General features: G+C 33.4%; 2 protein-coding genes across 4 annotated transcripts; both read right to left on the bottom strand.

Moving 5' to 3' along the window:
• Nucleotides 1-1,536: 1,536 nt before the first annotated feature.
• LOC129873785 (zinc-finger homeodomain protein 2) lies at nucleotides 1,537-2,939 on the bottom strand. The gene has a single exon (XM_055948960.1). The coding sequence runs from the start codon at nucleotides 2,544-2,546 to the stop codon at nucleotides 1,668-1,670; it is 879 nt and encodes a 292-aa protein (XP_055804935.1). The 5' UTR covers nucleotides 2,547-2,939; the 3' UTR covers nucleotides 1,537-1,667.
• Nucleotides 2,940-12,056: 9,117 nt separating this feature from the next.
• Nucleotides 12,057-16,100, bottom strand: LOC129874062 (alkylbase DNA glycosidase-like protein mag2). Of its 3 annotated transcripts, XM_055949284.1 has the most exons (4): nucleotides 14,838-16,100; nucleotides 13,219-13,268; nucleotides 12,991-13,125; nucleotides 12,057-12,346 (listed from the first exon to the last, which is right to left on the bottom strand). In XM_055949284.1, exons 1-2 carry the CDS (start codon nucleotides 15,902-15,904, stop codon nucleotides 13,229-13,231), a joined length of 1,107 nt encoding a protein of 368 aa, XP_055805259.1. In that variant the 5' UTR covers nucleotides 15,905-16,100; the 3' UTR covers nucleotides 12,057-12,346; nucleotides 12,991-13,125; nucleotides 13,219-13,228. The 3 variants fall into 3 exon arrangements, with proteins under 3 accessions (XP_055805259.1, XP_055805258.1, XP_055805261.1); XM_055949283.1 differs by lacking the exon at nucleotides 12,991-13,125 and having other exon boundaries at nucleotides 13,167-13,268; XM_055949286.1 differs by lacking the exons at nucleotides 12,991-13,125; nucleotides 13,219-13,268 and having other exon boundaries at nucleotides 14,838-16,099.
• Between the last annotated feature and the right edge of the window lie 1,130 nt (nucleotides 16,101-17,230).

Below are 17,230 nucleotides of genomic sequence, written 5' to 3' on the forward strand. Positions count from 1 at the left end.
TATGTGGAAAAACTCCTTGCTCAAAGGAGAAGCAACCACGACTTGTCCAACAGGATATCCCAACCAATCTTCACTAGATGTAAGAGCAAAGTAATCTATTACAACCTATGTAACTAGGTACTAATCCTCTTTACCCCTATGCTTGCAACACCCTATTACAAGACTCCGAGCCCAAGCAATACAATTATTGCCCACTACACAACTACCCTTAGTTAATGTAGACTTCAACAAACAAATTCAAGGTTAACACTTAACTGTCTTTCCAACATAACAAAGACAACTAACTGATCAATGTTTCTTTATAAATTAGAAACTGATCTTACAATGATTACAAGCTAAAATAAGCTGACACTTAAAGAGAAGACTCTACTAGACGTGCTTGATCAGGTCCCTTAAGTACAGATGTTGTATGTTCCTTCTTGAGAGAAAATCTTAATCGATTCACTTTTGTTAATCTCAAAAAACACACCTTTTGTTTATGAAAAGGCTTCCTTTTAATTGCTTCAATGAGAGAAACCTCGGTATCTCTCATTGGAGCAGCAGTACATAGTTTGCAGAGCTGGCAGACACCTTTTCACCAATCTTGTCAGCATTACAGCTGTCTTACATTTTGACAAAAATCAGTTGAAGTTGATACGACCTGATCCCTCTGTTAGTTCTCATGATTTGTTGATCATCAAAACACAAAACTAAAACACCTTTACAAATCATCCTGCTCCAAAGAAGGTGCTTAATTTTTGCTAACACTGAAGAGTACAAAAACGTTGTAATAAGCATAGTTATCTCATATCACCCGGTTGGCTAACTATGTCTTTGGAGTTATGTTTTTGCCCTAATTTTTGACCGGAGAGAATCTGGGATGATATATAGGGCCCTATACGTACCAGTTCATTGTACGACCTTTCAAGCGTTATATTCATTCTTAATGCTGTATTAAACTTCTATTTCCTAAAGAAGCTCATATTTTGTAATCAAGCATACTGCTAGTATCTTTTATGTTTGTAGCATGAAATCACCGTACGAGTCTCTTAATTCTTTTTCTCAAAATAAAAGACCTACTAATTAATTTCCCCCACTTTGCGTCTCAATTATAGCAAGCAATGTGAAATAGAAAGAATTGCATTTCTTTGTTTGATTTTGTCGGATATGGCTTCCCTCCATTACATTTTCTTTCTATTTTGTCAAGTACACGTCTAGATGAAAAAGACATGTGTCGAACATCAACCTAACAATGTTTTTATTTAATGTAATAAATAATAATCTTCAAAAACATTTTGTGTTTAAAACAATGTTTTCTTTTATATCCCCCAAAAAATTAAAATATCGTTGTTATTTCCGTGATAGCAGATGTGGCTGATATGCCCCGACAACACAAAAATAAGGAAAAGTACAAAAAAAGGGGCTGATTAGAAAACTAACTTAGCGATCGCAATCTAATGCACAGAAAGGAGAATTTAAAGAAACTTTTAGGATGAATTAATTGATAGTACTAATTAGTACCAACCACATAAGGTAAGAAGTTAAAAAGAGTAGGTCTTAAATATGAAGCTGCTGAAATTTTGTGGTGAAAGAATTGATTATTTGTCTAAACTGATCTTATCTATAAGATTTATGCACAACTTAGAAACTCTAATTTAATCTGAGATGGGATTTTGAAGTCTTGCCTGTTAAGTTTGTTTCTTCTTAATTGATTGTTTGCTGTTGTGCATCCACACTTTGAACACTTGTCTTTTCACACCCACTTCGTTACAAAACTGATACACTTCTTGTTCATCTTGTTTCTGAATTCTCCATCCCAGCTTCTCAGCAAACTCTTGCATTCTATCTTTCTGTTGTTGACTGAATTTCGTTCGAAATCTCTTCTTCGACGCCGAAAAATTACAAGGCTGAATTATCCCTTGTCCTCCGTGAAACATATTCAGATCTTCACTTGACGTGTTCCTACCGAAGCTCATCATTACTGGTGCCATGTGACCCCTTGGATAGCTGTGAGAGTATTTATGATGGTGGTGGTGGTGCGTCGGTACAGCTGGAAGAGAAGGCGGAGTTTGGATGTGTATACGGTGGTTGTTGCTGTTATGCACACCAGGTGTTTGTAATTCGTCCTCAGTCTCTTTCCGATGAAAATTGCGGTGACAATCACAAGCTGCACATTTCAGGTATTCCGTTGTCCCTTCGTCTCCGCTTGGCATGAATTCTCCGCAGCCGTCTACGACATATCCTCCCATGTTTGCAGCATGATTTTTGAGACATTCTTTGTATCGGACGGAGGTAGTATTCCTGTCACTTGGTGAACTCGTAGATAGTTCTCGAACTGGATCTGGATCTGAATTTTGAGTAAGATTATTCTGATCTAGGGTTTGGTTAGGGCTAAAAATGGTATTTTCATGGATAATTTGTGCATTTGTTCTTCTATCTGAAGCTATAGGAGCAGTAGGGAATTTGTTTGTTGCAGAGGATGATGATTCTTGCTGGTTAATATGAGATGGGTTATAACCCAGGGGATTGGGCATGCCCATATCCTTTTCTTGGCGTCTGTGTTCCATAAATCCTAGTTTTGCTATCTGAAATGACTGTCTGATCTTAAGCTTTCACCTTCTGGTAATCTGTCTTAAGTTACACGAAAAAATATATCTTCTAAAGACTCTTTTAGGTAACACAGTGATCTATCATAATTGGAGGACTAATCAATTGAGTGTGATCTTTTTAGTGCTAACTCCACTGTATGTACTAATTCACTATTAGAGAGGCTGAGAAATGGACAAAGAATTGACCTTGGGTGAGCTAGCTAGTAGTAGGGAGTACTATTCAGAGATGTGGTACTTCAAGAAAATTGAGATAGCCGGTCAAATCTAGACTTTGAAGTCACTGCTATTATACTACAGAAATTTGTTCATTAGCAAAGCTAAACAAAAGGGGCAGGATTAGACTTAACATAATTAAATGAGAGATGATTTTCTTGTGTCTCCTTAGAGGCATCCAACCCAAGAAAGCACAGAAGAAATTAGAGTTTGGTAGGTAAAGAAAGAGTGATGAGTTGCCATAAGACATTGATGAAAGTAAGACTTACTCCACTAAACAACCGACAAGGTCATGTTCGTCTTCTTCTACAGCCTGCACACTGGTCCAACAATCTCATTATTATTACGCTTGGCTTTCTTTCAGCATGTCAGAGAATACGGGAAAACGTGGAATATGAGAGGAAAATATAGATGGTGACATAACTATATATGGTAGCCTGTAATCTTCCTCTAATATATATAAATTCTTCTCCAAAATACAAGATACAATTGCTTTAGGCTTACAGCTGTAATTCCAAGATAAGACAAGATGGTTAATTAAAGCCAATTAGGCGGTGTTAGAAAGAGAAAGGTATAGGAAGGGGGCTTTTTGGTACTGTAAAGTGTGGAAAAATAAAGTGGGGGATATTATGGTCCACGGTAAAGCAATTGCAGCAATTTGTTCCCGTTGGTGTATGTGTCAGATGTTACACACTCTTTTCTCTCTAAACGACAAGGCACAGTGCTTTCAAATGGATTGCAATCACCAAACTTGTTATTAAGAGAATCTGTAAAGGAGATTTGCCTTTAGTTTTCTGGTGATGATATAGTAGAGTAGTGTGACTGTTTCTACAAGCACAACGGCATTCTGCTCCCTGCGTTTCATTTATTCTATAGTAATAAATCACTTTTTTTTTATTAAAGTCATCTTAGCTTTATTTTTATTTCATGTTTTTAGGAGGCACATAATTTTCATGGGGAGGAGGGGGATCCAGTTCCCCCTTTGGGGAGAGTTATAGTCAGATTTCTTTGCTTGGGACTTTGTGACAGCCCAAGATGTTGGTTTTATGTAAAGAATTCCGTATTTGTACGTGCTGTATGAATGCCCACGTAATTTGTTTGAGGTCGGGTTGTCGAAAAAAAAGAAGCTATATTTATTGTGTAATATGGGTTTGGTTTTTGGTTTAAGACTTGTAAGCCAAATATTCCTGTTTAAGTTTTTAAAATTTTAATTTATGGCTTTATTTTTGTTATTTTGGGAAAAATAGGTGTGCGCTTTTTTATTTTACCCACATTCAAAAGTCAAAACTGTTTTAAAGCTATTTTGACTTGGAGCCTGTTTTGATTTGTTTTCAGTTTTTTTTTTGTATTTGTCTGACCAATTTAAAGTCATTTTATACTTAAAATAAGTTCAAAAAAATAATTGGATCTGTTTGACTTAGAATATCTTAAGCAATTTATAAGCTAAAAAAATAAGTTGGGCTACCCCAATCTATTTTTTAGGCATATAAGTTGTTTTAGATAAGTTAAGTCAAACATGCTCTTAAAAATATTTCAAATTAGTTAATCCAAACAGGCTCTAAGAATATTCTTAATGACATCAAGATTTTTGGGGGAAAATTGTGAGTATGACTCTTTAATGTAATACAGGAGAGTATCCATGTGCAAATCGAGATGTCGACGTAATTAGTGTTTGACCATAAATTTTTAAAGTAGATTTTGAACATTTATCTTCAAAAAATTTATTTGGCCATGAAATTTGATCGATCTTTGAGTACTTTTAAGTTTTCAAAATTCAGATCAGTTTTGAGACATTTATCAACAATTTTTTTTTAAAAAAAAGTCAAATACATCTATGTCCAAATATAACTTCAATTTTAAAAAATGACAACTTCAAATTTTATGTTTTCGTGTTCCAATTAGTATTAGAGGCGGATGGCTCGTGCTCTATCTAGAATTGACTTCTTTTTTTGGAAGTTTTAGGCGAAGAGATTGATTGTGCTTCATGTTTTCGAGTAGCATATTATTTTGAGTGAGGATATATAATGTTTGCTACCGCTGCTTCTACTCAACAAAACTATTTTGGTAGTACCAGTGAAATGTAACAGAACTTTAAAATAAGAAAAATGAGGGAGAAAAGACATACTGTTTTGACTTCTGATAATCTGAAAGACTAACAAAAATGAGCATGTTCATCTGATTTAGCTTACAAATATAATTAAAATCTATACGTAGTCATTGTGGTTAAAAAGTCAACTTTTGGCATTGTAACTTTCCTCTACTTCAAACGGATATACCCAACGAGAAAGTTGCTATATTATTCACTTTTAATATTGAGGTGGTAAAATAATAATAATAGAAAGTTCAAGTTGTCACTATATTTGGCAATCAGCTTAGCTGTTATTCTGTTAGGAGCTGGAAAGAAGATAATACAACATTTACAATGTTTGTTTTTGATTATCTGTCGGAGACGGATTTGGAAATTGTTCCTGGCCATAACTGCACCACCGTCCAATGAAAACTTAGGGAACAGAATAAATTATTACAGTTACTGAAAATAGTAACAATAAAGTGTCCAAGATCAGTATTTGCACATTTTATTTTTATTTTAAAATTAAGTAATTAAATAATGTTTACTCCATTATTGGACTAGTTTAATCATTGATGATTGAAGTTGCTTATCACGAAAAACGGAAAGGTAAACCATTTGTTTAATTGATCAGCATAGACTAAGCTTTTCTTGATTGGTGGAACATGTTGTTTGTTGTTTAAATCTAATGTCGGATTAGGGTTTCAATTATTAAATTAAGAGATAAGGGTCTTACTAATCATTAATTTAACTACTACAACTAGTAGCTTCATATGGATACACGTGCCAAAACCCTAACCTCATTATTGTGACCTTTATCTGTATATATATTACTACCAAGTACTTGTGTAGTTTCGTCTCCATTTCATGCGTATTCCTCTCCCTCTCCTATAACTTTGAAGTAGAAGAAAATAATTGTACATTTTCACTAATTAAAGTGATACAACTGCGTTTTGTTTTTATTCTATCAATCTTTCAGATAATTACTAAAATAGCGAAAATTGAATTAAAGATGTGCTGGAATTAGACTTATTGACAACTTTCGGAAAAAAGAAATATTGGAAAATAACATTGTGAAATATAAAATGTGTTAAGATTGGGAATATACGAGAGCTTTTCTTTAGAAATCACTCTAATACAAAATTGATTTAAGCCGAAAGCTTTTGATTATTTTTTTTTCAGAATCTTAAAAAGATTTCTACAAACAAACGACATCTAACTTCTTTTTTTTTGGGGGGGGGAGGGGGGGGGGGGTCAAAACCAAAAAATATGTTTTTATTTTGTTGTCACTACTCATGCCTATTACTTTGTCAAGTTTAGCCTATGGAAAACGGATCATTTCCTGTTCAGGAGTAAGAGTCAACAGGACATATCGCGTGGCATTTGCGATTTGAGTTGAGTTGAGACATAATAAAAGTTTGACTTTCTTAAATTTCATATCCCTTTTGCCACTATCTTTCTTTCCGAAAAAATGCAGCCCTTACCATTAGTCATCTATAGAGATCTGGGATTCGGTATTGAATCAATCCAACATTTCGTTCGGTCACTTCAACAGTCATAAAAAAACCTAATTCTATTGAGTTGATTCCATCTCCTTGACTTTGTTCACATTCAGTAGGAGCTTGCTGATGTCCTTTCAGGTCAGGAACTCCTGCAATAGACCCCCTCATTACTCGTTCTACCGTACTCCAGACCCCCGCACGTCAGAAGGGTGGACTGACCGCACTGATTGCAGGGGCGGACCCACGTGCAATTCAGGGGTTAAAAAATTATACTGTATATATAAGATAAATTTTTTAATTTATGTGTATATATTTAACATTGAACCCCCTGAGCATAAGCCAAAGACCTAGCTTAGTGGCAAATGGGGTTCAATATTTTGCCTTAGCTTATCTCAGCTCGCAGGTTCGAATCCGAATAAGCACATTTTTTTTTCTGATTAGCATGTTTAATTTTTTTTGAACCCCCTTTATAAAATTTCTGGGTCCGTCACTGACTGATTTGATTGTTTTCCTCATCTAAGAACCGGAAGCAGGCATTCTCTAATCCTATCAAATTCCCACTTTCACTCGAATAGCAGATATGAGACCAGTAGGAGCGGATTCAAGACTTTTGAATTTAATTTCGTTGAGTAATTTAAAATGGATGAAGTAGCATTTTCTAATGTTTTCTTACCTGTAAATTCATATACAGTCAAATATCTCGGCCATAACATAGCTGGTTTCAAGATCTTTTTGTTTTCTATAGCGATCGACTGTTATTACTTAATATTTGAATAATATTTTTGATAGTTATAGACATAAAAAATGCATAAAATCTAATTTCTTATTTTAAAATGTTTTAGATGTAAAAATTTTAATGCCAAATTTTAAACCTAGTCACACTTTATATAAACAAGGAAATCTTTCAATTATGAAAAATTATGCTCACGTAATAGTTAGTCACATATTGTAGTATCAAAATATTTGATCAAAATTACTTGACTTATTATTGGTAATTTTAGCAATTTTATTTCTATAAAAATGATTAATTACCATACCACTAAAAAGGAATACAATTTTTATAAAGGGGTAATTTTACAAAATAACTGTAATGTCATAAAGACAATTGTAACTGTTATAGATAGAAAAACATTGTAGAGAGGTTTTACTGAAATCAAGCTTTTAGGTGTGCTCCGAAGATCTGCATACTATGTATATGACAATTTGCGAGTCTTTTAGAATATCTAGCATTTTAAAAACCTAATATAAAGGTAAATATAACATACAAAAATTATATCGTAAATAAATTGATTGTTATTATAAAATGGTGTTGTATGATAATATTTTAATAGAAAAAGATATGACGATATAATGGACTTTCAGTGATACCATCTTAAATTTGGTAGGAGAAAAAAAGAAAAGAAATTGGCTGAAGAGTGAGGGAGTGGGGGTCCAACATACAGTCCTGGAAGAGCGGAAAATGAAAAAAGGACAGGCAAAATCTAATGGGAGATTATGGAAGAGTCACATCACCAGCTTCACGCTTGCAACTCCCAAAAAAGTAAAAACTGAGTCTCCGCAGAAATTAGTGGAATCTGTATATAATTATGTCTCTTCAATTTTAATTTACGTGACATTATTTAATTAAATAAAAATTTTATTATATCAAATTTTCTTATTAAAAAGTCTCTTGTATATTTTTAGTTATTTTTTTTCCACATTAAAGTATAAAGTAGGATTCAATAAAAATAAAATAAAAATAGTGTTATTAAATAGTTATCAAATAAAAAAGATATTTTTTTTGATCGAATTAAAAAAAAGTTACATAAAGCTTTCTATTTATTCACCACATATACGTCCCTAATAACGTTTGGATCTGAACTAACCCATGTTTGCTCGTGTTAAAGAATTAAATAGACGTCGAATTAAACTCAAACTCACACCTCTTCATGCTGAGGCTTGCCAAACCAACTCCAGGATGAACAATATAAAATGAGACCTAATATTAGGACACATAACAACAGGAATATCATGTTAAGAATGGGCTTCGAACCTAACTCAAAATAAAAAATTAGCTCCTGAGTTTAGATATCTCAAAATCGATAATCCAGGATCCCTCAAATAATATGGGTTAATTACTCAAACATTCGCATTTTTGAGCCCTCACATTATTACGTTCTTTAGTCCCACATCATTAACTCCCACTTCCTAAAAACATTTACTCATATTCTGTCTTCACACCAGACTATATTGGTTTATTATGATTAGTGGAAAAAAAATAACAAAAGAATATGTATTAATGAGTTATCATTATGATAACATAAGGTTAAGGACTTTAAGGTAGAAAACTAAGCATCCAAAGTGAGTTAATTAAGTCAAACGTTGACAAATCATAAAACCCAAGAAATAGATTTGAAGAGGAAAAAAAAAAGGAATCGCTCAACTGTTGAACTAACAAAATCAAAGGAAGTGCGACTCCACAAATAGTTATTACTTCAGAAAGGTATTGTTCTTTGTTAAAGGAAATTGAAATTAAGAAGAGTTGTGATTTTTTGAGAATTCAATGAAGGTCATGCTCATATTGTTTGCATAGTTGTTCTGTTAGTTTCTTTTTAACAAACATGCTAGTATTTTTTTTTACTCTGACATCTACGCTAATGAAAAATCAAACTTAAAACTTTTGACCGCAATTACTTATCTGTGCAAAAGGAGTGGTATCATAACTAGTCTAATTTTTACTGTTTCGCCAATTTGGATCTCAAGTGAAGGCCGGCCCCTATCAATCATAGTATTTTATAAAACGTAAGAGTAATATATTCTTTAGACATATGTTAAGGTACATTATTCTGGAAAAGCTCTTAAAGGCTGAAAAATTTGATCACCTTTGACATTAAAGCTAGAAATGGTATGGTTGGATAGCGTAAAAGATAGATTGTATGAGTTTTAGGAGGTTTTAAAGCATAGGTGGAGCCAAGTAAGGTCGAATTAATTTATCCAAATTTTTTTTGATAAAAAATTATATTATTCATATATAATTAAAATTATTTCTTATGCATGCATAAAAGATGGTAAACTCTTTGTAGCTTCTTTATAATTGTGTTACTTCTTGGTAAAATTTTGAACTTTGTCGTTTCCCAAGGGAATAAAACAAGATGAAAAGTAAACAAATCAAAGCCCATATATACTACTCCACTAGCGTTGTCAATCCCTTCGAACATTATACGTATGAAGAAATAAAGGTCCTATGCTTCCCTTTCACCTTATGTCAAATAACTCAAGGATTAGGATGAATAAATTCTCGACTAAGTTTCAAAGGAAAATATACATGCATCCCTACGCCCCCACCCACACACACAAAATCAACACATTATTGACCCTGGTAGCTCTTTCAACCCAAGATAAACTTGGAACCTGTTTGATAAATTAAAAATTGCTTATAAGCACTTGATAAATATAAAAAATAAATCGAAAGTCATAAGTTAAAATTACTAACTTATGATAATTGACTTATAAATCAAAAAATACAAGGTCTATCCAGACAGTCTTTTGTACCCAAATCCAGAAGCATTCCGTGGGAAGGATATTTTCATTCTAACATCAAATATTTTCTCAATGATTGTACTTATTATAGTATCTTAAGTAGTAAGACTTTTTTGTAGATGGCGGATAAATTCTCCATGGGCTTTGCAATGATAAAAAGAAAGAGAATGAAATCAGGTTGGATATATCTGTATCTCCACCGAAAGCGAACCGAATAAATTCCTCTGCAAGATATAAAGAGAGTTTTGTGCATGCTCATTACTGAATAGCTGAGTAGCTTTTCAAGATGAGATGACACTAACTGACACAACCCCATTCCCATTGGCGCGGGTCGAGTTCAGAAATGCCGGCCTATTCTCGATATTTTTTGAAAATATTACCTTGTTTCACTCTTTTATTTATCATATTTTCTATTACTTCCATCTATTTAAAAAAAAAAATTCTTTTTTTAATTCAAATACATTAATTCAATAATTCGTATACATTAATTCAGTAATCCATAGATATATTGATTTAGTAATCCGGATACATTAATTCTGATTCATAAATTATCTTTATGTTCAATGTATCACGCTTTAAATGTTATCTACTAATACATAAAATTCTAATTAATGTATTCGAATTATTAAATTAATATATCTGAATTATCATATTTTTAAAGAATTTCTATAAATTGAAAAAGGATAGGGAAAAGTTGACAACATTCAATAGCCCATATGCCAAAAGTTGAAAAAATTACTTAAATACACATTTTATTTTAGTATAATCTCTAAAAAAAAATAATACTATTTACAAAAATTACAAAAATCCATTCTCGAATACATCCCCCTCTCACTGATACATCCCTCCTCTATGTGCATATATGCTGATGTATTTGTATGTCTGTTGATATATCTGAAATTCTTTAATTTTAAAAGATTTTTGTAATTTAAAAAAAAAAGTAAAAAAATAATGTAATTATCTTTTTAACACTGAGATTTATGAAAATTTAACAATAAAGTTAGCTAACAATAAAATTTTACAAGTTCGATAAGAAACCTTTCTAACACAGAGGCAACAAAAATACAACTAATTACAAGAATGACATTGAAGGCTATGTATATGAAGATCTGATTTTTGTAATTTCCTGAAAAAATGAAAAAAAAAAAAAAACTTACATAAATATACAATATTAAGAAAATATTTATCATTTATAGCAATAAAAAAATAATTTCATTAAACACTTATAATACATTTATAATACAGTTTTAATACATATTGCAGAGAATTATTTATAAAACATATATAATACAAGTTTTATAGATGGATAATACATTTATCACATATTTTAATAGATCTATAATACATTATGAGCCCGTTTGGATTGGCTTTAAGTTGGTCAAAACCAACTTAAAGCCCCTTTTTAGCTTTTGGACGTGTTTGCCTAATGCTGACTTTAAGCCATAAAGTTCTTAAAGTCAGTCAGAAATGAAAAGTTAGGATTTCTAACTTTTTTTTCCAAAGTGCTTAAAGTCATTTTCTTTGACCATGAAAATTATTTTTATATCCTTTATATTTTAACTAAATTCTCAAACTACCTTTTTTTATTCTTTTAACCCTAAAATTCACGTCATAAGCACTTTTATTCAAACACTCAACTGCTTATTTATAAAAATAACTTTCAGCACTTCAAAGTTTTAAAAGCACTTTATACATAAAAGTTACTTTTTTTAAGCCTATCCAAACGGGCTCTATGTTAGTTTCTTACTACACAAATATAATATATATTTTAAAACACTTATAATACATTTATATTATATGCATAATTCACTTTTAATACAAATGTAGATTTATCATAATATTGCTATATATTAATATAAATGGTAATAAATAAAAAATATCGCTAAAATCAATAATTAATTTTTAAAAAACACTCAATCAAATAATTTTTCCAAAAAAAAACATGCACCCAAATTGGCCCTCAGGAACCCATATGCCAACGTGTATCATGGGTTATATTTGAAAACCCACATTTAGTAAGCGCTATGTATCCCAAGTACTCAAATAGCAAGAGAAGGGACCAAAACGAAGACGAGAGCTGGATCACTCTCAAGATTATACAGTATTGCATACCACTGCCTTTCCTTCTACAATTCAATGAACAGAAGAATTAAGAGCTGACCAAAATTTAAAAAATTAATAATATTACCCTTTACCGTGACAATGCGGTTCCCTACAAAAATCATGAATCATGAGGGTCTGCTATTTACAAGTCATTTACAACACCTACTTTCCTGCAACTCTACTATAAACCAACTTGAATAACTGAAGCGTCCTTGCTTTGTTATTACAACTTTCATAATCTCTTATCATTAAAGCTCAATACTAACATAAGATACATACTTAAGAAACCGCCTCTTCTCAACTCGCATCGTTTCCAGCATCAACACCTCAATCATTGGCCCCAATCTCAAGCCCTAAGACCAAAATGTTAATGACGCAAAGATCAATATCCTGGTGTATCGCCCAAATAAAAACTAAAACACAAATATAAATAAATTGTAACAACCGACACAAGGAACACAGAATCTAGGGAAAAGAGTTATCAGTAGCATAAAACACAGAAGTTATTGCATGATAAGAGCAAAACTGGAGCAAAGTAAAAGAGAGAAGAACAAGAAGCAAAGCTAAATAACTCCCATATGATGTATATAATTGATTACAGTAACATATTATGACTACACCCGAGCAGGTTAACGCCAAGCACAAGAGAAGTAACTTTCATTGAATCAAGAATGTCTGCTAAAAAATGGTCATGGCTTGGGAGGATAAAACTTCTCCTCTTAACAATTAACATAAATTCCTGGCTGAATACGGTTAGGTTCGCTTGGTTTTGATCAGTTTTCAATTAACCATTGACATCCCTCACAAATAAAAAAACTTGAATTAGAAATAGATGGATTATGGGTTGAAGACCAAATAGATCGTTGGATTTGACCCCCAAAAAACAGATCATCGAAAAGTTTCAATTTGAGACATAAACAGATAAACAAAGAACAGGGAAGAGAGAAGAGACGTGAATATGGAGAGTTGAGGTTTTCGTGAGTAGCTTAACACATACTGATGCAAGAAGGAGAGTAATTTCAAGCTTAAAGTAAGATTGGGTAGGGCCCCAATCCTACCAAACTGAGTATCAAGCTCAAATTGACATGCCAGGCTAAGACAAAGGCACTCGAGAGCTTGCGAATAATTCCACCTGTCCAAACAAAACAATTTCTCTTTAAAATAAATCCTTACTTGTACATCAAAGCACGACCACCCTTATTAAAACAACATTTAAATCTGGAACCTTCTTATCATTAAGGATACTGTCCAACATTGCAGCCCCATGCATCAAACCTTTCATTTGAGTGAAACATACACCCATTAGTTCAAAGAAAGACAATACAAGGAAGATAGTTAATACTTTTGTAGCTAATTTCTTGATTTTAGTAAAAAAAAATAAAATTGAGAAGCTTGTTCTTGATGATAAAGTGATATTTGTAGAGAGCAACATGTGTAGCCACTCCACACATTTTGCAATACAATCAATATGCCAGGTTTCCCATCACATTGATAAAATTTTACCTTCACAAAAAGGAGTATACCCCACACATTATTTTTTGATGACAAGGAAAACCCGCAGCCGCTACCCTTTGGGTGTGCACGGGGTAAAACCCCTGCTCCTATACAATAGCTCGCAAACCACACAGGAGAGGTAACCCGCAATAGGCAATGCCAGTGCGACGACCTCGACCCAGAAGATAAACCCCTTGCTTTCGCTGGCAAGGGATTTCGAACTTGTGACCTCCAACATGAAAGTCCCAAGCCCAAACCACTGGGTCACCCCGAAGGGTGTATATATATATATATATATTCAACGAGTACTTTTTGTGTAGCCTCTCTAAATTTTGTACACAACTAGTCTGCCAGGTTCTTTCCAACCGCATCGATAAAATTATTACCTTAACAAAAAAAAGGAGTATATCCAACTCTTTATTATTTATTTTATAAGAAGTTTTACAACTCACTCATCTTAGCAAAATAGACTTTTATATCTGGAGGGGATTGTGAAACAACAATAACATAACCAGTATAGTCCCACTGATGGGGTCTGGGAAGGGTGAGGTGTGCGCAAACCTTACCCCTAGCTTTGACGGGATTGGGCCAATAGGCATAATGAAGCAAGTGGGGAAGACCATGTATCATGTCTTACCTATGTCACACAACCAGCTCATGTTGTACATGTATGATCCGTGACGATCATGTTACTCCCAGTTCTTTGACTTTCCAAACAAGACTAGAAACAAAAAAAGGAGTTTCACCTCTTTTTGATAAAGAAGGGAGTTCCATCTTAGATATTGGAGAACAAAATAAGTTTCTTTTAATTTAGCCAGATATGAACAAGAGACGACCATACTTTACGAATTGCATAACGTAAACTACAATGTGCATATTTTCTATATCCATGATGAAACATTTTATCCATAGCAATGCTTTCTAAACTTGAGAGCTTAGGTAAAGCAAACACCTCAACATGCAATTGCCATTAGAAGTCATATTTTCTTATTTGAGACCATGTACAAACTGTGCCCTAGTCTGTTTCAACAAGAAGACTGTCCACAGCCATCTAATCTCTATATATCTTTTGCATTCAGCACTTATGCAGCCCACTTCTTGCTTATTCATGGTAATGTATTTTACATCTTTCATCAACGCCTCATTTACAATATGCATAGAAATAGCAGAAAGCCCAATAAGCATCAGCATCAACAGAGATTTCGACTTTTAAAGCCCATACCATCTATATAGCTTCAAAAACAAATTAACTAGTCTAAAGCTTACGAGTTTCAAGTAGTTTGGTACACTCGCACACAATTCTTTAAACCAGAATCATATAAACATTCAGAAGCAAACTGGTACACATACCCGAGGCTGCCAATGACATTGATAGACTCCAGAAGTTGCAATTGATGTTGTTGTACCTCCTGTTGAGGCTCAATTTGCTGCAAGGGCTGCACATGACCACCCTCCATCACTACTGCTGCAGTAGTTGGGGTTTCCTTTCCCTCAATAAACCGCCACATATACCATGCCCCAATGGACCGGTACGGCCTCCATTTCTCACACAATTGCTCCATTTGCGATGGCCTTGGCAATTCCTCCAACCCATACAGCATTTTTACTCCTTTCCTAACCCCCAAGTCGCTAACGGGCAACACATCCGGTCTGTAAAGGGAAAATATCATGAACATATGTACTGACCAAGAACCAATCCCTTTCACCATGGAAAGCATTGTAAACAAAGACCTATCATCCATCTTTACAACAGTGTCATCCGACAAAATTCCAGTTTTATACTTGTTCGCAAGGTCATAAAGGAAACTTGTTTTTCTCCCGGAGATACCAATCTGCTTGAGCTGTTGAGCAGAGAGGGAGAGAACAACGTCAGGGCATACGACATCCTCACCGCCACATAGGGAGACGAAACGCGTGTAGATGGAAGTACCAGCTTTATAAGTTAATTGTTGATAGAGAATACTCTTGCAAAGTGCTAGAAATGGAAGTTGGTGCAACTCAAACACTGGGAAAGGAAGTGTATCTATCAGGGAACCAAGAAGTGGGTCAGCTAACCGCAGATGGTGAAGAGCATTCTCAATCTCCCCATTAGCAGATAACGATTTGATGATTTGGGGCAAAGCCCTTGTCGATTGTGATGCACCCCTCCGACGATTTTTGGTGATTGTCCCTGTACTATTTGATGTGGGTACAGATTGCGATGAATCAGAAGGAGGTTCTAGGGGTTTTTGTTCGGTAGTGGACGAGAGTTTACGGATTTTCTGGGGGCGAATAGGGATTTTCGAAGGGTTTGAAGGATTTGGAGGAATATCCAAAGGAGAGTCTGATACAATGGTGGAAACAGAACAGGGTTGAGATTGAGATAAGGATGGAGTTTGGGTTTCGGTTTTCGTTTGTGTTTGGGTTTGCTCACCCATGAGAAAATTGCCGGTGTATTTTTTTTCTTCCTATGTCGGCGGAGGAAGGAGGGAAATTGGGTGGCGATAGGGAGGAGCCGGCAGCGGCGTAATGATTTGATAGTGGCGTTGCTGTCGACTGTCTGTCGTATTGGGGAGCTAAGGTTACAAGTGATGACTGGAAAAATAAACGGGGCTTTCGTTTTTCTCAGAGTAGGGTAATTGGTTTTATATTATGTCAGAACAGGCCCCTGAAATTCACATATTGCACAACTCTTCATTTATTTTTTACTTGTTTCTTTAAGAGTCCCATAAAAGAATAAACAAAATTTTGACTATAAATTCAACAAAGCATCGATGATTGGTCGGTGGTAAAAAAGGAGGAATTTTTGCATATAATCACTCAAAAATATTTTAATTATATTTCATAGTTATAATTTGCTAATTACAATTCGTAGTTATAGTTATAGCAACGTTTGTATAATTCGCGTAGCTTTTGTATACATTTGTATAATTCATGCAGTTTTTGTATACGTTGTTATAATTCGCTATATAATTCACAACTTTTTTTATAGCGTTTTTATATTTAACTATACAATTCATGCACAATGTTTGTATTACTTTTAAAATAAAAACATGTTCAATCTTCATATCATTCTGAAGCTTGAACAAGACTTTAATATTTTTGCTTTAGTTTTGATAATCCATAGTAAAAGGAGAAAAAAAAGTAAATTTTAAGATAAACATTCCTTAATTTTTAGGAAAAATTAAGCGGATAAATAAATATATATTAGTTAATTAGCTAACATAGCTATTGTTTGAATTAATTATGGCTCGCAACAAACATCTAGCTGTAATCACAGTTTGAGTTTTGTTTAATTCGCGCGATTATACAAATATTGTGCTCAATTATATAAACATTGTGCGCGAATACAGTTTGAGTTTTGTATAATTCGAGCGATTTATACAAACGTTATGCGGGAATTGAATTGTATAGCGAAATATACAAACACTAGTATAACTATTTATTTATAAATCATGTAATAAGGACCTTTTTTGGGTATTTAAAATATATTTTATTATTATTATGTGATATTCAGTTACATATATAAAAAATAAGAGATTCGACGATTTTCATCAATTTTAAAAAACGCCAAATTTAATGTGTAATTATAAAAAGAAACAACTCAAAGTGATCAAATCAATAACCACTTTTATATCCTCAATATGTCATGACAAATGTATACATCGACAAAGAATAAGAGGCACAAAAAAATTGGGAAGAAAATGCAAGAAAAAAATGAATATTTTTAACTAATGGTAAAAGAAAAAGGGATAATGAGTACA

The sequence above is a fragment of the Solanum dulcamara genome, chromosome 11 (genome assembly GCF_947179165.1).
Source record: "Solanum dulcamara chromosome 11, daSolDulc1.2, whole genome shotgun sequence".
Lineage (NCBI taxonomy): Eukaryota > Viridiplantae > Streptophyta > Magnoliopsida > Solanales > Solanaceae > Solanum > Solanum dulcamara.